This window comes from Sus scrofa, chromosome 5 (genome assembly GCF_054392235.1).
Source record: "Sus scrofa isolate SSC_HxYL_T2T_F1_AM1 chromosome 5, Sscrofa_HxYL_maternal_Yorkshire_Landrace_v2.0, whole genome shotgun sequence".
NCBI classification, from domain to species: domain Eukaryota; kingdom Metazoa; phylum Chordata; class Mammalia; order Artiodactyla; family Suidae; genus Sus; species Sus scrofa.
In genome coordinates this window covers 70604074-70626072 of record NC_139387.1, presented here as the reverse complement: position 1 = coordinate 70626072, position 21999 = coordinate 70604074, and the positions used below count along the sequence as shown (strand labels likewise).

At 49.8% G+C, this 21999-nt stretch overlaps 1 protein-coding gene and 1 long non-coding RNA gene across 5 annotated transcripts; both read right to left on the bottom strand.

Moving 5' to 3' along the window:
* Window positions 1–71: 71 nt before the first annotated feature.
* On the bottom strand, window positions 72–909 carry LOC146403431 (uncharacterized). Its single transcript, XR_014803915.1, has 3 exons — window positions 763–909; window positions 266–445; window positions 72–178 (listed from the first exon to the last, which is right to left on the bottom strand). It is a non-coding gene; the product is annotated as an uncharacterized LOC146403431 (long non-coding RNA).
* Window positions 910–3565: 2656 nt separating this feature from the next.
* Window positions 3566–16339, bottom strand: C1RL (complement C1r subcomponent like). Of its 4 annotated transcripts, none has more exons than XM_084956888.1 (6): window positions 16176–16299; window positions 15172–15428; window positions 8586–8775; window positions 6192–6317; window positions 5980–6054; window positions 3566–5185 (listed from the first exon to the last, which is right to left on the bottom strand). In XM_084956888.1, exons 3-6 carry the CDS (start codon window positions 8758–8760, stop codon window positions 4413–4415), a joined length of 1149 nt encoding a protein of 382 aa, XP_084813014.1. In that variant the 5' UTR covers window positions 8761–8775; window positions 15172–15428; window positions 16176–16299; the 3' UTR covers window positions 3566–4412. The 4 variants fall into 4 exon arrangements, with proteins under 4 accessions (XP_084813014.1, XP_020948068.2, XP_084813013.1 ...); XM_021092409.2 differs by having other exon boundaries at window positions 15152–15380; XM_084956889.1 differs by having other exon boundaries at window positions 3573–5185; window positions 15152–15428; window positions 16172–16299.
* Between the last annotated feature and the right edge of the window lie 5660 nt (window positions 16340–21999).

Sequence of the window (21999 nt, the reverse complement as noted above, 5' to 3'; positions counted from 1 at the left end):
ACCCCAAAGCAGCACTGGAGTCTGTGTTAAGACCCTTCCTCTCCACCTCAGTGCACTCAGGCCTGGAGTTCCCGTTGTGGCTCAGTGGGTTAAGAACCCGACTAGGTCTTGTACCTGCATCTTTCTTCATTGTTGGGTCTACGGTCCTCGCCTTACTGGAAACTTCAGCCCAAGATCACTGCAGGAATTTATAAACAAGTTTGTCTTCTTCAAAAACAAACAAACAAACAAACAAAACAAAACAAAACAAACAAAGGACCCCTACTAGTATCCATGAGGATGCAGGTTTGATTCCTGCTCTTGCTCAGTGAGTTAAGGATCTAGCATTCTTGCAAGCTTCAGCATGTTGCAGATGCAGCTTGGATCCAGTGATGCTAAGGCCAGCAGCTATGTGGCTCCGATTTTATCCCTAGCCTGGGAACCTCCACATGCCGTGGCTGTGGCCCTAAAAAGACGAAAAAATAAAAATAAAAAAATTAAAAATTAAAAAGAAAAATGCACTCATGGCTGCCCATAAACTTGTCTAAGGAGGGGATAGAGACATCTTTTTTTTTTTTTTTTTTTTTTTTTTTTTGCCTTTTGGTTTTTAGGGCTGAACCTGTGGCACATGGAGTTTCCCAGGCTAGGGGTCAAGTTGGAGCTGCAGCTGCCAGCCTACACCACAGCCACAGCAAGTTGGGATCTGAGCCGAATCTATGACCTACACCACAGCTCATGGCAATGCCAGATCCTTAACCCACTGAGCAAGGCCAGAGATCAAACCTGCATCCTCGTGGATACCAGTAGGGTTCGTTAACCACTGAGCCACTATGGGAAGTCTGAGATATCCTTTTTTCTTCAGCCTCTGGTCAAGAGTTCGAACCTCTAAGGGTTGCAGCTGCCTAAGGGCTTGGCAAACAGTGTGGCTGTGGGCGGAGACTGACTCGGTCTTTCTGAGAGGAAGCCAGGCCCACCAGAGGAGGAAGGGCCCTTGTCTCGCCTGACCTCCAGGCCATTGTGTTCTGTTTTAAAAGTTTGCTCTGGAGTTCCCTGGTGGTACAGGGGGTTAAGGATCCAGGGTTGTTACTGTTGCAGTTGGGGTCGCTGCTGTGGCTCGGGTTCGATCCCTGGCAAGGGAATTTCTGCATGCTGCAGAGGCAGCAAAAAATAAATAAATAAATAATAAAAAGAGAGAGAGAGAGAGAGATTGCTCTTTGGGGAAGTCTTTCTTCAGCTCTGCCCGGCTCAGATACCCTATGGTGTTGTGTTCCACAGGGAGGCTCAGATGGCAGAACAGGCTCCTGAATTCTCAGGCCTCATAGTCACTCCTGCTTGTTTCCCCTACTAGACTAATCCCTCCATCTCTCCACCCACCCACCGGCTCACTTATCCACTTGTAGCTGCCCATTTCTTGTGCCAGGCACCTTCCCAGGAGTGGGCTCACGAAGATGCGGCAGCTCCCCATTTGGCAGTGACCAGGTCATCACAGAATGGAGTTTAAGAGCTGGCATGTGAAAGAGGCAGTGTCAAGCCAGGTTGGAGGGTTCCCCCAGCAGGCTGATATGTCAGGGCTGAGGAGTGAATCCGCTGGCAGGGCTGAGCCATGACGTGACCTGTAGCTTTGTCAGGTGAAGAAGGACAAAAGAGAGGGGAGAAGGATAAGGACCAGATCGGGGGGCAAGAAAGAAGGAGAATCTTGTCCAGCAAATTGCACATTAGTACACACACATTAGCAGTGTGTCTGTGTCATGTGTTTACCACGGGGGCAGGATGGCAGATGTACAGGTGAAGAGGAGATGGTCCAAGAAGGTAAATCTTGGAGGAAGCTCTCCCATCCGTCCTAGGGATTCTGAGCTCTGTCCTGGTACCATGTGACCTGACTGTAAACCGAAAAGCCTGGACCCTGTTAGCTCAATCCCGCCCCATCTCCACTCTGCTCAACTGCACAAAATAACCTCAACTTTCATTTTGCGTTGGACCCTTGACTTATACCAAAGACAGAGAGAAGAAACGGTCATGTGAAGATTGCTCAGGCATTTGTTTTATTTTTGCTTTTGCTTTTCAGGGCTGCACCTGTGGTACATGGAGGTTCCCAGGTTAGGGGTCGAATTGGAGCTGCAGCTACCAGCCTACGCCACAGCCACAGCAACTCAGGATCCAAGCCTCGTCTGCCACCTACACTGCCGGTCACGGCAAAGCTGGATCCTTAACCCACTGAGCGAGGCCAGTGGGTTATTGAGGCTGTGTCCTCATGGATACTAGTCGGGTTTGTTACTGTTGAGCCACAACAGGAACCCACAGGCCTTTGTTTTAAAACCAGTATTGAAGACATTGTCACACACACACACATTTTTGGCCATGCCGAGACATGTGGAAGTTCCCAGGGCAGGGATTGAACACCTGCTACAGCAGCAACCCCCACTGCTGCAGTGACAATGCTGGATCCTTAACCGGCTATGCCGCAAGAGAACTTCCATTGTTGTCTATTATATGATCATTCCTTTAAAGATTTGATCTTGGGGAGAAAAAATTTCTCTCTTAAAGTAAAGGTAAGTTTCCCTCTGTGGCTATATCCATATCTATGTATCTATATACTTGTACCTATATCTGTATCTGCCTCTATTTATCCATATCTAGACACATGGATACAGACATATAGATGTGTATAGGTATATATTTTTGCCTTGGCAGGGAGAAACTCATATTATGTTTTCCATAATAAAAATAAATACAAATAAGATAAATAAAAATGATATATAGTCATTAACTAAAATTTAGCAAATAGAGAAGACTAGGGGAAAACCAAACAGCCAAAACAGTACCCCTAAAACCAACACAGATGAATATTTTGAGTATTTTGTACTATGCAGATGAAAAACAGAAGTAATCACGTGTTTGTACAACTTTGAATCCTGCTGTTTTTCAAAGATAATTTAACCTTTAAGAGTACAGCTAGGGAGTTCTCGTCGTGGCACAGTGGTTAATGAATCCGACTAGGAACCATGAGGTTGTGGGTTCAATCCCTGGCCTTGCTCAGTGGCTTAAGGATCCAGTGTTACTGTGAGCTGTGGTGTAGGTCGCAGATGCGGCTCGGATCCCGCGTTGCTCTGGCTCTGGCGTAGGCTGGTGGCTACAGCTGCAATTAGACCCCTAGCCTGGGAACCTCCATATGCTGCGGGAGCGGCCCAAGAAATGGCAAAAAGACAAAAAAAAAAAAAAAAAAAAAAAAAAAGAGTACAGCTAGGAGTTCCTGTCACGGTATAGAGGAAACCAATCCGACTAGGAACCATGAGGTTGTGGGTTCCATCCCTGTTTTCGCTCAGTCGGTTAAGGATCTGGCCTTACCTATGAGCTGTGTTGTAGGTCGCAGACATGGCTCGGATCTGGCATTGCTGTGGCTGTGGCATAGGCCTGTGGCTAAAGCTCCAATTAGACCCCTAGCCTGGCAACCTCCATGTACCGTGGATGTGGCCCTAAAAAAAAGACGAAAAGCCAAAAAGCCCCCTCCCAAAAAAAGTACAGCTAACTTGACCTTCAAGGTTAGCAACTTTGCTCTCTCCTGCTTTATAGTATTCATTCTTCAACGTCCATTCGAACAACCGTATTTTATTTTTGTCTTTTACCACAAGTCACCTCACGTCCTTATGAAAAAGTAAACATTGGTCTTTTCAGGTGGAGCAGTGTCCTTGAGGATGAGAACATGGCCCAGGGTGTCTGGCAGCACTGGGGGTGCCTGTAGAAACCTCCAGCTCAGGTGTCTGCAGGAGTGGGGCCAGCAGGACAGTGTGAGCCAGCTGTTGTCTCCTTCACCGAGGCAGGAATTCCTGGGGAGGGAGAATCTGAAAGGATGTGGGGGTTCAGGAGTGGGTGACACAGGGTCTTGAGGACCCCTGAGAGGGATAGAATCGAACTTGAAAGCACAGGCCTTCAAAGAAGCCCTGTACCAGCTGTGGAGCTGCAAAAATCCTTTGGTTTCCTTATGGGTAAAGCGCGGCTGGAAACTCCTACTTTGCAAAGCTGGTGTGAGGAGTCAATGAAGTGCAGACAAGATGTAAAACAAACAAAAGCGCTATTACTATCATCGCCGCTAGGATGCATGGTAGTGGACGCAGCCAAGAGTTTGGAATATTTGAAGGTTGACTACAAGGGTTTCGGAATATCTCAGAAATGAAATGAACTGAGACTGCTTCCCCACATTGCACCTAAACAGGGGGATGAGAAGGGGACTGTCTCTCAGGAGAGTACAGAAGAGGTTGTGTCAGCCGAGGTGGAGTTCAGGTACAGGTCTTCCCAGGTGCAAACTGGCAGGAAGGTGGAAGTGGGGTGGGGGGAGGAGGGGGTGTGGGAGTGGAGGATGTCTCCGGCTCAGTGCTTTGCTGCAGCAGTGACCTGAATAGGCGTCCCCTGCCCCTCCGCCTCCCCACACCCGAGGCTCAGTCCTTCCCGTCCATCACTCTCCTGATCCAGTCGACGTAGTTGAGCACTTTGGTGTAGAAGCCGTAGCCCTCGCCACAGCCGATGCCCCAGGACACGATGCCCGTGGCCACCCAGTGACGGGCACGGTCATCCCACACTACATAGGCGCCCCCGCTGTCCCCCTGGCAGACACTCTGCTGCCGCATCCTGTCCCCTGCGCAGAACATGCCAGGGGAGAACACCTCCGTCCTCCCCTTCTCTCGGAGCCAGGCCTCGCAGGCCGCCCTCGGGGCCACCGGCAGCCTCGAGTATTTCAGCTCAGTCGTCAGCCAGCCCATCTCCACGCCAAAGCCACTGACGTAGCCCAAGAGGCCCGGGCGGTACAGGGCCTCGCGGTCAGGCAGGCAGACTGGAAGGAGGCTGGGGCCGAGGGGGACACGGTGCTGGAGCTCCAGGAGGGCGATGTCCCCGTGGAAGTTGCGCGGCTCGTCCTGACGGTAGTCAGGGTGCACGACCACGCGGCGAACGGGGTAGCCGCCCAGCCTCAGCATCTCGTCAATGTCTGTGTGGCCCAGGAACACCTCCGCGCTCCGGCGCCTGCCCAGAAAGATGCCGTCCTTGGGGTAGATGGTGTGAGCGGCGGTGAGGATCCACCTGTCGCCCAGCAGGGCCCCGCCCCCACGGCCGTAGATGCTGGTGAAGGCCTGCCAGGGGAAGCTGCCCAGCGCCGCCTTGGAGGCACCCAGGGGCTCCCGGTTCTGGGCGATGGGGGTGACGGGCCGTCCGCAGACTGCGGGAGAGAGGGTGTGGGTGAAGAGTCAGCCCTGCGTCCAGATGGCTCATTGAAAATCTACTTCTGTGTCTCGTGCCTCCCCAGCTAGGTTTTTTTTTTTTTGGTCTTTTTTTTTTTTTTTTTTTTTACCTTTTCTAGGGCTGCTCATGCTGCATATGGACGTTCCCAGGCTAGGGGTCGCATTGGAGCTGTAGCTGCCAGCCTACGCCAGAGCCAGAGCAGCGCAGGATCTGAGCCGCCTCTGTGACCTACACCACAGCTCACAGCAACGCCAGATCCTTAACCCACTGAGCAAGGCCGGGGATCGAACCCACAACCTCATGGTTCCTAGTCGGATTCGTTAACCACTGCACCATGACAGGAACTCCAAGTCTGTGTAACCTTAAAGCAGCCCATGTCAAGGGAGGGTTTCCTTTCAATTAAACTTATCTGCCCCTCTTCTTCCTTCATTGTCCCATTTGATTAACTTCCTTCAGGCTTTTGGTTTCTTAGTTATCTCTCTCTCTATTTTTTTTTTTTTTTTCGGTTGCACCCGTGGCCTGTGGTAGCTCTCAGGCCAGAGATTGAACCTGCGCCATAGCAGTGACCTGAACCACTGCAGTGACAACACAGGATCCTTAACCCACTGTGCCACTAGGGAACTCCGTCCAGGCCTTCTTGGTTGTCCTTTTCTTCCTCACTTTTTGCCTTCACCTCCCCCTTCCCATTCTAAGGCTGTCCTGCTCCCACAGGCCCTGTGCACAGCTTGTCTGAGAGTGGCCATTGTCACAGCACTGCAGGTCCCCACTTACCAGGCACACAGCCAGGAACCACCTCCTTTTCCTGTGTCTGCTTCCAGGGCACCTGGGTGGTGCAGGTGAGAGTCTCTGAGGAGGGAAATAAGGAGGCAAAGGACAGGCTCAGAAGTGGGGGGTGGCGGGGGTGGTGGTGGTTATAGAGGCTTTGGGCCTTTTGGCAGGAGTGAGGCAGGAAGAAACTGGTTCCCCAGCAGATGGGGCCTCACCTGCTGCCATGGGCTGATAATAGGGCTCCTTGCAGTGGCTCTGGGCCTTGGCGGGGTTGCCTTCAGGTGTGTTGATGGCCTCGGGGCCCCCACTGGCCTGGATGATGGGCTGACTGGGATTCACACCTATAGGAAAACAGTGGTCATTTAGGACCCAGGACAGAAGGGCAAGCTGGCAACCTGGGGACTGTTTGTGGTCTGTGGCCATATTTAGTTTGAACTGCACTGCCTTTTAAAACTATTTATTTATTTTTGTTTAAGTTTTAATTTTAAAATTTTACTGGCGTATAGTTGACTTACAGTGTTGTGTTAGTTTCAGGTGTAAGCAAAATGAATCAGTGATACATATACATTTATTCATTCTTTTTTCCCATATAAGTTTTTACAAACTATTGAGTAGATTTCCCTGGGCTATCCAGTAGGTTCTCGTTTATTATCTATTTTATACAATAGTGTGTATATGTTATTCGCACCCTGCTGATTCCTCTTTCTCCCTCACAGTTCTCCCTATGGTAACCATAACGCATGGTTTTTAAAAAAATTTTTTTGAACTATTTTTCATCGATCAGGTTGTTAATGCTAGAAGAAATTTGAAAATAACTGTGAAAGCAGGGAATGGGGAAACAAGCATTTTCATATATGGTTGGTGGGAATGTAAATTAGCAAAAATTTTTTGTAGGGAAATTTAGTGATATTGAAATGAACATTGCAAACATTTTTGCACTTAGTATTTTCATTCCTAAGACTTGACCACCATAGACGTCCTCAAAGATGTATGTCTATCCAAGGATACCCAGAGCGGTCCTGCTTGTGGGAGCAAAATATCTATCAGTGGAGGGCTGATTATATATCATGAGGCATCAACCAAGGAAATATTATACTGTCTTTAAAAAGAATTGGGCAATGCAAACCACATGTATATGGGATGATCTTTCTTTCTTTCTTTATTTTTTTTTGTCTTTTTAGGGCCACACCTGAGGCACATGGAGGTTCCCAGGCTAGGGGTTGAATTGGAGCTACAGCTGCTGGCCTATACCCAGCCATAGCAATGCCAGATCTGAGCCGCGTCTGAGACCTACAGCACAGCTCACGGCAATGCCGGATCCTTAACCCACTGAGCGAAGCCAGGGATCAAACCTGCGTCCTCATGGATACTAGTCAGATTCGTTTCAGTTGAGTCATGACAGAAACCCTTGGGATGATCTTTAAGATATATCATTGAATGAAAAATGGCAAATTTAAAACATTGTGGGAGTTCCCATTGTGGCTCAGTGGATTAAGAGCCCAACTAGTATCCATGAGGATGCAGGTTTGATCCCTGGCCTCGATCAGTGGGTTAAGGATCTGTGCTGTGCTGAAGGATCCGTGCTGTGCTGTGGCTGTGGTGTAGGCTGGCAGCTGCAGTTCCAGTAACCCCTAGCCTGGGAACTTCCATATGCTGCAGGAAATGGGCCCCCCCCAAAACAAAACAAAACAAAACAAAATACATTGGGAATATTATGCAACACACAGAGACATCACAAAGGCCTGGAATGCCTCTGGAAGAACACCAAGGAAATAGAGAACAGGGTTGTTTCCAGGCAGGGTAGCTAGGGCCTAAGGGTCAGAAATCAGAGGAAGATTTTTTTTTTTTTTTGACAATTTTACCATGTGTATGCATTATCACTCAAAAAACCTGGGGTTACCATTTGAAAATCTAGAATTTCACTTCAAAAAATCTGAAATTTTGGTGTCTCTCTTTTTTTTTTTTTTTTTGTCTTTTGTTGTTGTTGTTGCTATTTCTTGGGCTGCTCCCGTGGCATATGGAGGTTCCCAGGCTAGGGGTCAAATTGGAGCTGTAGCCACCGGCCTACGCCAGAGTCACAGCAACGCGGGATCTGAGCCGCGTCTGCAAACTACACCACAGCTCACGGCAACGCCGGATCGTTAACCCACTGAGCAAGGGCAGGGACTGAACCCGCAACCTCATGGTTCCTAGTCGGATTCGCCAACCACTGCGCCACGACGGGAACTCCCGTCTCTCTTTTTTTTTAATGGCTGTACCCACAGCATATGGAAGTTTCCAGGCCAGGGACTGAATCTGAGCTGCCGCAGCAACCCAAGCTGCTACAGTCAGATTCTTAACCCACTGTGCCACAGCAGGAACTCCTTTTTTAAAAAAAATTTTGGCTTCTCTTGAAATATGAGATGATCTGCAGATGCTGGGCCTGTAAATCTGCAGGGAAACAGCTATTGGAGCTGAGCTGGCTGCTCCTGTGACTGGGCCGGGCAGGAAGGGGCTGAGTCCAGGTAGCCCTGAGCCCCTAGCCTCAGCTCCATTTGTCACTTTAGATACCAGGGGCTGGGGCTGTGGGCAGGGGCTGCCTCCCTGCACTCCCCAGGGGACACACTCACCCACAGCTTGGTAGAGGGCCAAGAAGCCCTTGTGGAGGTTGGGGGGCCTGTCTTCAGAGGAGGCCGATGCACGGAAGGTCAGCCGCAAACTGTTCCCCAAGGACACAAACGCCTTCTCACCAGGGGGGCTGCCCAGCGGGGAGCCCTGCTGCCCACAGAACCGGCTTGGATCCATCCCGCTGGCTGTGATCTAAAAGGGGAGGGGGTAGGCAGGTGGGGGTGTGTGTGTGGATCTGCACCACAGGTGGTCAAAGGGTCATGTAGTGGCGGGGACCCCAGCCCCACCTTAAAGATCTTCACGCCGCTGGGGTTCCACTACCACCTAGTGGAACCGTGTCAAATAGCTTCCTGCTGCATTACTGCCTCTCAAGTTCCTTCCATCCATGACCAGACACCTAGCATATTTCTTTTCTTGTCTTTTTTTATTTTTTACCTAGCATATTTCTTTAGTCTACCGGAGTTACCTCATGCAGCCCTCCACCTTGTAAGGACTGAAATGGAAATTTACAGTAGTGTCTTATAAGTTCTAAGAAGGCAGGAACTACATCTGCTTTGCTCCTGCCAGAGTCCCTGATGACTGACCTGAACCTACAGCATCACTGCTTTCTTCTTTTTTCTTTCTTTCTTTTTTTGTCTTCTTGTCTTTTCTAGGGCCGCACCCATGGCATATGGAGATTCCCAGGCTAGGGATCTAACCACAGTTGTAGCTGCCAGCCTACGCCAGAGCCACAGCAATGTGGGATCCAAGCCTTGTTTGTGACCTACGCCACAGCTCAGAGCAACACCACTGAGCAAGGCCAGGGATCGAACCCACAACCTCATGGTTCCTAGTCGGACTCGTTAACCACTGCGCCATGACGGGAACTCCAACAGCATCACTGCTTTGAATGAATGAATATGCAGACATAAGTCCCCCTCATCCGGCTTCTTCCAACACATTACCTCTCACTTCTCTGAGTAACTACCTACTTGGATTTGAGAAGCAAGAAGTTCCTTTGCAAAGACTGAGCCCCTGGGAGGAGTCCCCCCTGTGGCTCAGTGCATTAAGAATCCAATTGCAGGAGTTCCCGTTGTGGTTCAGGGGAAATGACTCTGACTAGGATCCATGAGGATGCAGGTTTAATCCCTGGCCTCGATCAGGGGTTAAGGATCAGGCATTGCCGTGAGCTGTGGTGTAGGTCGCAGACGCAGCTCAGATCTGGTGTTGCTGCGGTTGTGGTGTAGGCCAGTGGCTATAGCTCCGGATTCTACCCCTAGCCTGGGAAACTCCATATGCTGTGTGTGCAGCCCTAAATAGACAGAAAACAAAACAAAACAAAAACAAGAATCCAACTGCAGGGGGCTTGGGTCATTGTAGAGGTCCTGGCTTCGATCCTGGGCCTGGGAACTTCCATATACTGTGGGTGCAGCCATTAAAAAAAAAAAAAAAAAAAAAGACTGAGCCCCTGGGCTTCCTGGCCTTCCCTGTCTATTGGAGTGTCTGTTCTCTTACGCCACAAAATGAAAATGAAGACCCCACAAGGTTTGGAATCCAAGGACACACGATGTACACAGTGTGGGAACACCAGCTATTGTTGCCTAACTTAAATCAAAACTCCGCTCAAATCCCTTTCTGTGGGTTCCCCAACCCATGGAAGGGCACCGTGGAAGGAGCTCCCCTGGCCTCTGCTTCACACTTAATCTCTCTTCTGCGCACACAGCTCACTGCTCAGCTCATCTCGTGATCTTCATGTCGACCCACCTACCCTGGGTTCTTGCTAGCTCTTCATTCCTTCATTCATTCTCCCAGATCCCAGATCCCTTTAAGACTCCATCCAGCCCATCTCACTGTCATCCCATTAACTGGGTCACAGTTGGCATGAAGAAAATTGCTCAGTCACCCCAAATGCCTTGAGTGGGCACGTCTGACTACTGTGCTTTTCCTGGGGTAGCGAGGAGACCGGAAGATTCCTCCAAGGAAACTGTCACCAAAGGAAACACTTCCAGTGCCAACATGTGGGAGCCCCCCAGCAGCACATCTGGGTCACCTTGGTGCTCACCCAATTTTCACACCTGTTGCGTGACAAATTTCAGCCATCCACACAGAGCGTCCGAGAGCGTTCTGCACTTCACTCTCAAATACGAGTGGGCAGGAGTTCCCGTCATGGCACAGTGGTTAACGAATCTGACTAGGAACCATGAGGTTGTGGGTTCGATCCCTGGCCTCGCTCAGTGGGTTGAGGATCCGGCGTTGCCGTGAGCTGTGGTGTAGGTTGCAGATGGGGCTCGGAGCCTGAGTTGCTATGGCTCTGGCGAAGGCCAGTGGCTCCAGCTCCGATTCAACCCCTAGCCTGGGAAGCTCCATATACCATGGGAGCGGCCCTAGAAAAGGCAAAAAGACAAAAAAAAAAAAAAAAACTACGAGTGGGCAGCCAAGGGTGATCACACATAGAAGGAAGGTCTCCAACATGAAAAGCAGTGGCTCAAACTAACGAAGAGTAAAAATGAGCTTGATGAGGTAGAGATAATACAGGGAGCAGAGAAACATTTAAAAATAATTCTAGGGAGTTGCCATCGTGGCTCAGTGGTTAACGAATCCGACTAGGAACCATGAGGTTACGGGTTCGATCCCTGGCCTTGCTCAGTGGGTTAAGGATCCCGTGTTGCTGTGGCTGTGGCGTAGGTGGGTGGCTCCAGCTCCTATTCGACCCCTAGCCTGGGAACCTCCATATGCTGTGGGAGAGGCCCTAGAAAAGGCAAAAAGGCCAAAAAAAAAAAAAAAAAAATCCTAATAGATGGAAAAAGAATCTGAGAAAGAATGCATGTGTTTATATGCATAGCTGAATCACTTTGTTGTACAGCCGAAATTATCACAACATTGTAAATCAACTGTACTTTAGTAAAACTTAAAAAAAAATCCCGATAGAAAGAAAAAAGTAGACATTTCCTCTGCTAAACATGAACAAGATTCTATAAAGAAGCACATTTAGAAAATGAGAATGAGCCTTTAGACATGAAAAAAATATGTTAGGAGAAAAAAAATTCATTAAAAAGTTAGTATTTAAAATGAGAAAATCTTGGAGTTCTGGTTGGGGTTCACTCGGTGGCCTTGCTCAGTTAAAGATCTCGTGTTGCCACAAGCTGCCGTGTAGGTGGCATATTTGGCTTGGATCTGGCATTGCTGTGGCTGTGGTGTAGGCTGGCAGCTGCAGTTGCGATTTGACCGCAGCCCAGGAAATTCCATATGCTTCGGGTTCAGTCCTAAAAAGAAAAAAAAGAAAAAAAAAAAAAAAGAGGAAATCTACTAGAAAGTGGAACAAAAAGACAAAAAGATGGAAAACAGAACAGAACTGACAACAAAATTGGATAATCTGTTCAAAGCCTAACAATAGCTATATTATGGGAGTCCTGGAAAGAGAAAAATAAAGAAGTAATCTGGAAATTATTTAAAAATTAGTACAAGAACATTCTCAAGTTGAAGGTCTGGATTAAAAGAGCCTCTGTATCAAAAGAGACCTGTCTGATGAGGACACAGTGACCTGATCTGCATCAAGTCACATCATAAGGGAAGTTCCGAACACTGGTAATAAAGAAAGTATGCCGAAAGTTCTAGAGAGAGGGAGTTCCCGCTGTAGCTTAGCGGAAACTAACCCTACAAGTATCCAAGAGGATGCAGGTTCAATCCCTGGCCTTGCTCAGCAGGTTAAGGATCTGGCATTGCTGTAAGCTGTGGTGTAGGTTGGAGATGCAGTTCCGATCTCGCGTGGCTGTGGCTGTGGTCTAGGCTGGCAGTTGCAGCTCCAATTCAACCTCTAGCCTGGGAATTTCCATATGACACATCTGAGGCCCTGGAAACCAAAAAAAAAAAAAAAAAGAAAGAAAGAAAGAAAAAAAGTTATAGAGAGAAAACACTCTTGTTTGTTTTGTTTTTCGGTTTTTTGTTTTGTTTTGTTTTCTTTTTGCTTTTTAGGGCCACTCTTGCGGCATATGGAGGTTTCCAGGCTAGGGGTCCAATCAGCTACAGCTGCCAGCCTACATCACAGGCACAGCAATGCGGGATCCAAGCCGCATCTGCGACCTACACCACAGCTCAGGGCAACACCAGATCCTTAACCCACTGAGCAAGGTCAGGGATCAAACCCAGAACCCCATGGTTCCTAGTTGCTTCATTTCCACTGCGCCACGACGGGAACTCTGAAAACACTCTTGTCACAACACTAGCGCTAGACGACAGCGTCATCAAAATGCTGAGAGAAAGCGACTTCCAGCCTAGGATGTAATCCAGGTAAACCACCCACCAACTATGAGGGCAGCTCTAAGACATTCAGGGGTCGGTGAGACCCTCCACGACCTATTCCCTCATTCCCTTTCTGGAGGAGAATGTTCTCCTTCCAAAGGAGGGAGTAAACCAAGAAAGAGAAGGAGATGGGACTTGGTTCCAACACAGCATCCGTAAAGGAAATTCCCGGAACCAGGGAGAAGGGAACCCCCAGAATGTGTTCGGGCTTAGAAAGCAAAGAACTCAGGCTGAAGAAATGAAGTCATCAGGAGATGCTCAGGTGGAAGGTCACCAGAGAGGAAGACTAAGAGAGTGACATTTGTACTTGAAGAGGTCAAGGGATTTACTCTCTGGCTAAGCGTTTGGGAAGATTCTTTACAGAGAGAACTAAAGCCGACTAAAAATCCAAACAAAAACCAACCAAAAAACCCCCAAAGAAGCCTATGTAATTACTGACTCCGGGGAAACCCAAAAGTTGGAGAAGAAAGGAAGTCGTACACCATGTGCTCAGATGTGAGTGTTTTAAAGTCATAATAAAAGAAAATAAAAATGAAAAAGAAAGAAACATGCCCATAGAGTTCTCTCGTGGTGCAGCGGGTTAAGGATCTGGTGTTGTCCTGCTGTTGCTTGGGTTCAATCCCTGGCTTCTGCATGCTGTGGGCTCAGCCAAAAAAAAAAAAAAAAAAAAAAACTTCATAATAATGTATGGAGTTCCCGTCATGGCTCAGTGGTTAATGAATCCGACTAGGAACCATGAGGTTGCGGGTTCGATCCCTGGCCTTGCTCAGTGGGTTAAGGATCCGGCGTTGCCGTGAGCTGTGGTGTAGGTCGCAGACGTGGCTCGGCTCCCGTGTTGCTGTGGCTCTGGTGTAGGCCGGTGGCTACAGCTCCAATTGGACCCTTAGCCTGGGAACCTCCATATGCTGCAAAAAGATAAAAAAAAAAAAAAAAAAGTCATAATAATGTAAATAATGAATATCGACTTAACTGAAAAAGATGATAGAGGTAAACAGAGGAGAGGGAGGGGAAATATGAGTGGTAAAGGTCTAAGAGAGGGAGTTCCCGTTGTGGCTCAGCATTAACGAATCTGACTAGCATCCATGAGGACGCGGGTTCCATCCCTGGCCTCGCTCAGTGGGTTAAGGATCCAGCATTGCTGGGGCTGTGGTGTAGGCCAGCAGCTACAGCTCCGGTTCGACCCAGGCTTTTGCAGCTGGAAGTTAATAGCTAAGTTATTTATTTATTTTTTTGCTTTTTAGGGTCGCACCCATAGTATATGGAAGTTTCCAGGCTAGGGGTTGAATTGGAGCTGCAGCTGCTGGCCTACGCCACAGCCACAGCAACATCAGATCTGAACTGTGTCTGCGACCTACACCACAACTCATGGCAATGCCGGATCCCCAACCCACGGAGAGAGGCCAGGGATCAAACCTGCATCCTCATGGATACGAGTCAGGCTCATTACCACTGAGCCACGGTGTGAACTCCACTAAGTTATTTATATGTAAGCAAATAAATACCAGATGAAACAGCTACATGAATCATAAGGATTCCCCAAGGAGCACCAGTGGGGGTGGGGAAGGAGGCCGGAGGCCAGTTTTTCATTATAAGCCTTATAAGATGTACTCTGATTTAAAAAAAACGTAGGTGCAGGTATTCTTTGGATACAAATAAAATTTAAACCAAAAGATGACAAACGGTTTTTAAAGTGCCCTTATTTCGAATAATGTCCTTGTCAGCTGAGGTTTTGCTCCTCTAAGGGAAGCTGGAAAAGGTACCCAATCGTTTGTTATTATTTACATCCAGCTTCCTAAGCTGACAGAGCAGACACTCAACAAGAACGTGCCCATTTATTTTTAACCACTGATGTGTGCGGTCTTGCTTTTTACTCTAGGGATTTGTAGTATTTCTGCGTCCCTTAAAAAAAAAAAAAATCCAGTTTATTTATTTATTTATTTTGGGTGGTTTGATATGGGATCTCACTTCCCAGACCAGGGATTGAAGCCGGGGCCCAGTGGTGAAAGTGCTGAGTCCTAGCCACTAGGCCACCAGGGAACTCCCTGTGCATCCCTTTGTAAGACTTCAAAGGGCAGTGCTTGCCCTGCCACCATCTCTATCATTGTCTGTGGGGCCCAGACGGCAGGTAGCACAGGTGGGGACAGGGCCTCTGGTGGGAGGCTGTGTGCTGGGCAGACCTGGACTCCCAGGTAAGCCTCAGGCGTCAGGGCCTGGTGACCTCCCACTGCCCCTGGGCTTCCGGCTGGGAGACTCCCTCCCCAGAGTCCCTCCAGGAGCCCGCCCAGCTCACTGTGACAGAGTCCTGCTCACAGTCCGGGGACGGCTCCAGGTCGAAGTCCTGGAAGATGAGCTTCACGGCAAAGCCCTCTGGAGCCTCGATGTCTGTAAAGCTCTCTTGGCCTTTGACATATGGCTCTGGGTACCCCGGGGATGTCAGCTTCTGGGGCAGCGGCTGGGCCAAGAGCATGGAGCCCTGCGTGGGGCAAGCCTGGAGGACTCCCCAGAGGAGCAGCCACCACCTGTGAGTGGATGAGGGCAGATGGTGCCACTCTGGTGTGGCCCCAGGCCTGTGGAGACAGGAATGGGGCAGGTGATGCTGTGAGATGAGGGGTCTGGCAAAGGTATCAGCAGCTGTGGCCCCAGCCCTTGAAGCCTGGGTACCTCTGGCTACTCCCTTATTGCCCCTCCTCGTCTGGATTCCTTCAGCCTCCTGGTCAGCCTGAGCTTGGACTGTGAGTTTTCCAAAATGGCCCATCTCCCTGCAGAGTCTCATGTAAGCAGGGGCTGCTTCTGCTTCAGCCAACCCTAGTCCCACCTGGGACCCAAGGGGGTGAGCATAGTACAAGTGAGTGACACTTAAATATAATAGGTTCCAGAGTTCCCATTGTGGCTCAGTGGGTTAAGAACCTGCCTGCTAGTATCCGTGAGGATGTGGGTTCGATCCCAGGCCTGGCTCAGTGGGTTAAGGATATGGCGTTGCTGTGAATGGCGGTGTAGGTCACAGATGTGGCTCAGATCCTGCATTGCTGTGGCTGTGGTGTAGGCCGGCAGCTGTAGTTCTGATTGAACCCCTAGGCTGGGAACCTCCATATGCTGCAGGTATGGCTCTAAAAAGAAAAAAATAAGTATATAGTGTATATATATATTTCACATATATGAGTATATACATATTTTATATATAAAACATATACATATCATATATATAAAAATGCTGGAGGCTGTGTGTGTGTGTGTGTGTGTGTGTCCCAGGCGCCCCTCCCCTGCTCCCACTCTCCAGCCTCCCCAGCCTCTCCAGCCCCTCCAGGCACACTCACATGTTGCCTGGGAAGCCTGTGTGGTGGAGCTTCCCCAGAGACAGTTCCCCCACTCTGAGACCAGGCATCTGGAACCGGACATCTGAGGCCGGAGAGGACTTGGCCCGGTCTAGGAACAGGAAGTGGGGCTGGAGAAGGCCCCATGGGGGAGGAGGGAGAAGTTACTGGAAATGAGTTGAGCAACGCTGCCAAGTTCCCCTTTTCTAACTCGCTGGGTTGAGCGCCACCTGCTGTCTGAGGCGGGAATAGCTCACCCACCACAATTAAGAGGAAAAACAGCTGCGCAACCTCGCTGGCCCTCAGAAGAGAAGAAGGATGGGAGGGCAGTGGCTCTTGACACTTGCACCGTTTAAAACTGCTTTTTACCATGTGCATGTGTCACAGATGGCAGGACGAGTCCTTGTGAGTTAGGTTGGCGCCTTTAATCAGCCGTACCCTTCCCTCCCAAACCTCTCCACTCATTCTGCGACCAGCTTAACTCTTGGAGAAATTGAGGTTTGTGACCCTGAACTGGACCCTCCTCCTCCCTCTCTGTTCTTACCAAGCAGGGTGCGGGGCACGCACCTAGACAGCCTTGGAATCCTGTCCACAGCCCCTGGGTGCTGCTTGTCCGGCAGGGTCAGGCTGGCACGGGGCAGGGGCCAGGCCCAGACTGAAGCTTCTTTTTTTTTAGAGCTGCACCCGCACCCTCGGCATATGGAGGTTCCCAGGCTAGGGGTCCAATCGGAGCTGTGGCCGCTGGCCTACACCACAGCCACAGCAACGCCAGATCCGAGCCATGTCTGCGACCTACACCACAGCTCACGGCAACGCCGGATCCTTAACCCACTGAGCAAGGCCAGGGATCGAACCTGCAACTTCATGGTTCCTAGTCGGATTCATTAACCACTGCGCCACGACGGGAACTCCCCTCCTCCCTTCTCTTGTAGGACGCTTCCCCTGTCCCCACACCAGGCAGTGAAACACAGATGGTTGTAACACAGCTATCGAATAACAGAGAAAAATCTAAAGGTGCAAAACTTCTAAACGCGGTTCACGTCTGTAATATTTCGTCATCCTGTAACAGCAACAGGTGTCGTCTTCCAGGCTTGCTCTGGGTCATCCCAAATGTCCAGGCTTCTTCTCAAGCCCTGTTCCTCTGGGTTCCTCTCCTTCTAGAGCATCCTCCTCCACGCTTAGTCCCAGTGAGAGCTTGGATGTCACCCCACTCCCACCCCCTTTCATGAAGTGACCTATACTCTGGGCCCCTGCACATGGCTCAGGTCCTGGGACAGGCTCCTCTCTTCTCGAAACCCCTCCTTTCCCTGTCGCTCTCCTCCACCGCCTTCCTCCCTTCCTCCAGGCCTCTGTGCTCTGGCTTCCATCCTCCTCCTCCATCCAAGCTTTATCTCTGAGGGCTTTCTCTCCTCTAAGCGTCAGATTGCTCCGTCCTCCCGGGAGCCTCTCACTTGAGGAGGGAGCTTCCTATTGGGCTTGGGGATTTTTCTTGTCTTCTAAGTAACAGGGCACCATGGAGATGGAGTCCCCACACATGGTGGTCAGAGCATTCGTCTCTCCGCCGATCACCTCCAGTGGAGCGGTGGAGGAGGGCTATAGGTCACCAATTCCAAATCCCCTCCAGTTTGTTTGTTTGTTTTTATGGCCCCACCTGCAGCATATGGAAGTTCTCAGGCTAGGGGTCAAATTGGAGCTGCAGCTGCCGGCCTGCACCACAGCCACAGCAACCTACACAGTAGCTGGCGGCAACTCAGGATCCTTAACCCACTGAGCGAGCGAGGCCAGGGATCAAACCTGTATCCTCACAGAGACAACATCAGGTCCTTAACCCTCTGAGCCACAACGGGAACTCCCTCTCCAGTTTATTGAACTCAGGGATCTACTGCTTCCATTTCTTTCTTTTTCCAATCCTTCCCTCAGGCTGATTCCTTGTCTCCCCTCGGAGGTCACAGGGCAATGATTCCTCCTGTTAATTCAAATACTTGCAGGCTCTTAAGCTTTTGAAAACTCGTTGGAAAAAAAATATCGAACAGAGCAATGGGATTATACCTTTATGTTTGGAAGAGGGAGAAGAGAGTCCCAAAAGTATACTTCTGTATCGTCTCCCAAGTACCTATGCTTTTTGGAAATTGAAGAAGTTAATTTATTTTTTTTATTTTTTTATTTTTTTGTCTTTTTTTGCTATTTCCTTGGGCCGCTCCCACGGCATATGGAGGTTCCCAGGCTAGGGGTCGAATTGGAGCTGCAGCCACTGGCCTACACCAGAGCCACAGCAACGCAGGATCCGAGCCGCGTCTGCAACCTACACCACAGCTCACGGCAACGCCGGATCGTTAACCCACTGAGCAAGGGCAGGGACCGAACCCGCAACCTCATGGTTCCTAGTCGGATTCGTTAACCACTGCGCCACTACGGGAACTCCTGAAGAAGTTAATTTAAATATTGTTTTTAGGAGTTCCTGTCGTGGCTCAGTGGCTAATGAATCCGACTAGGAACCATGAGGTTGTGGGTTCGATCCCTGGCCTTGCTTAGTGCGTTGCCGTGAGCTGTGGTGTAGGTCGCAGACATGGCTCGGATCTGGCGTTGCTGTGGCTGTGGTGTAGGCCAGCGGCCGCAGCTCCGATTGGACCCCTAGCCTGGGAACCTCCATATGCCGAGGGAGCGGCCCAAGAAAATGGCAAAACGATAAAATATATATATATATATATATACACACACATATATATAGTTTTCAAAGTAATAAATTTATCAATGGCCAACCAGAGTTGCAGCCTTTTACGGTTGATGGATGACATTGCGCTGATCAAATAGCAATCATCTCTGAGGTCTGACGATCTTAAGATTCCTTTGTGCAAGTTACACTTCCAAAGATGATAGAAGTATAACATAGAACAGGATTATCTATTTTCACACCCACGAGATTGAATGTTCTTGAGTCACCCCTTTATCAGAATTGACTCTGTGAAGCAGAATCATGGCTGATTTTCTGCAACTCCAGGATAAGAAGGATTACCCTGTCATCTTCCGGAGATTTATTTCAGGAGCATTTGTGGGGCTTGCTTTTTCAAACCAAGCACTGGCCTTTTATTACCGAGTATTTAGAGGGGGAAGAAAAAGGCTGGTCTAAGAAGCTTAACATGTACAAAAGAAATGAGACAGTTAAATGGATACAAAACATATTATGTTTTTCATCTTCAGTTGGGAGACACTTTCCTTCACTGCAGGGCGAGTGCACAGGCTTGGCCCCAGCAAGGCAACGGGACTGCGGCTGGGGAAGTCTCCTCAAGCAGGAGGAACAGAAAGTTCCTGGAAGTATAGTGGTTGTCAGCATGGATTTAAAAAGCAAATCTCCACTTGCTGTCTGGCTCAGGGGTGGCTGAAATACTGGAGATAGTTTTTACCCCAGCTGAAGCTTGGTACATCTGAGACCTGGAAGCCCTCTCACCCACAGACATCCAGACTTAACTTGAAGGATGAGCTGTGGGGGTCATGCCAGCTGCCAATTTTTTTTTTTTTTTTTTTTTTTTTTTTTAGCTTTTCTGTTTCAAAGACTCGATTACCATTTCTTTCTCTTTTCTTTCTTTTTGGCTGCACCTGTTCCCGGGTCAGGGATTGAACCCACGCCATGGCAGCAATCCGAGCCACTGCAGCAACAATGCTGGATCCTTACCCCGCAGCCCCACTAGGAAACCCCTCTGTTTCCATTTCTTTATGGCCCCGTCTTCCCCCAGCCTGTGGTTGTCTCTGTCACGGCCCTTCCTTTCCAGGCCTGGTGTTCTGGGGACAACAGCGATGGCCATGACCAAGCAACAGGACCCGAACCCATGGAAATGAGGTGGTGGAGAAAGACTCTGTGAAGGAGAGTGGAATTCACCTACGTGGACTCCTCCGCAATTCCTGGTCCGGGCGGCTCCACCTTGCCTAGAGTTGGAAATCTGGAGACGCAGGGTCCGGGGTCCTGTCTTCTCCCTGGGTGTCAGAGCAGGTAAGCTGACTGTGGGCGGCTTGGCCCCTGGGAGGGAAGTCTGATGGCCCTTCCAAGGCCGGGTTGGGCCACTGGGTGCAAATTGCAGCAGCAGGAGGCGGCAGATGGAGCCCAAGAGGCAGAAGTGTTCTACTGCCACCTGCTGGTAAAAGCCGGGAACTGCCAGTGAACCAAAGGAGCTATGGCACGGCTGGGGGGATCAGCCCCTGGAGGAGGCGTGATGAACCAGCCACTGGATCATAATAAGGCTCAAGGGTCCTGTGTTGTGTTCTTTGCCTCTGTGACTATAGCCTCTCCATCATACACACATCCAACCACTATCAGCCCTAATAGTACTGGTGACTAATTATTTTTACCCACCCTGATTTACTTTATTTGAAGAAATTGCTAGAGGCAGGAGGGCTCCTCTTCTCCATCACTGTGCCATTTCCATGGGTGTCTAATGAGATTGTTAGGGACTCCCCCACCAGGGCGTACCTTCTCCCTGTCTTGCTAGCTTTGGTGAACTAATTTACCCAGTCTTCCAGAATACTCTTTTGTTTGTTTGTTTGTTTGTTTGTTTTTTTGTTTTGTCTTTTTAGCTATTTCTTGGGCCGCTCCCGCGGCATATGGAGGTTCCCAGGCTAGGGGGTCGAATCTGAGCTGTAGCCACCGGCCTATGCCAGAGCCACAGTAACGCAGGATCCGAGCCGCGTCTGCGACCTACACCACAGCTCACGGCAACGCCGGATCGTTAACCCACTGAGCAAGGGCAGGGATCGAACCCGCAACCTCATGGTTCCTAGTCGGATTCGTTAACCACTGCGCCACGACAGGAACTCCCCAGAATACTCTTTATCTTTTTTTTTTTTTTTTTTTGTCTTTTTAGGGCCAAACCCTTGGCATATGGAAGTTCCCAGTCTAGGGGTCCAATTGGAGCTGGCACCACCGGCCTACACTAGAGCCACAGCGACGCCAGATCTGAGCCACCTCTGTGACCTACACCACAGCTCATGGCAATGCCCGATCCTTAACACACTGAGCGAGGCCAGAGATTGAACCTGAGTCCTCGTGGATGCAAGTCAGATTCGTTTTCACTGAGCCATGATGGGAACTCTGGGCTTTCAGTTTTAAAACTGGGAAAGTTTGGGTGAACCAGGACAGTTGGTCACTCTAAATGAATAGGGGTTGGTTACAGCGCTGAGTCGAGGCTGGGTAGGAAAGAGGGCAGGGAGCCAAGAGGGTGAAGAGGCAGTGACCACACCTGTAGCTGCAATCTGGAGCAGTCCAGGGCCAGGATGGGGTCCCCAAGGTGAATCTAACACCTTGACTGGAAGGGCCTGTCATGGTCCCACCGGGATAGTGCACCTGCCGTGAGTGTTGGGGTCGGGGCAGAGAGACTGCACGACTCGCAGGCCCTGTATGAAGCTGGTCATTGCAACCCCACTCGGGGCTGGGACAGCCACGCTCCCTCTCCCGGTTTCAGCACCACCTCCGTGTACTGGGGCCTCGTCTCCCGCTGACAGGGGGGCAGGTAGCCTGGGCAGGAGTTTCCCCGGAGGATTCAGATGGCACAGGGGCTCCTGGGCTGGGAGTGGGGAGTAGGGAGAAGGAGGGGTTGAGGAACTGGGCTCTGGAGCCTTGGGGAGGGGGCAGGTTTGAGGGGCAGCTAAAACAGTTTTCATTCTTACTTCTTATCTTTTTATAGCCACACCTGCGACATATGGAAATTCCCAGGCAAGGGGGTGAATCAGAGCTGCCACCACTGCCCGGCTACATCACAGCCACAGCAACACCAGGTCTAAGCTGCCATCTATGACATGTGTTGAAGCTTGTGGCAATGCTGGATCCTTACCCGCTAAG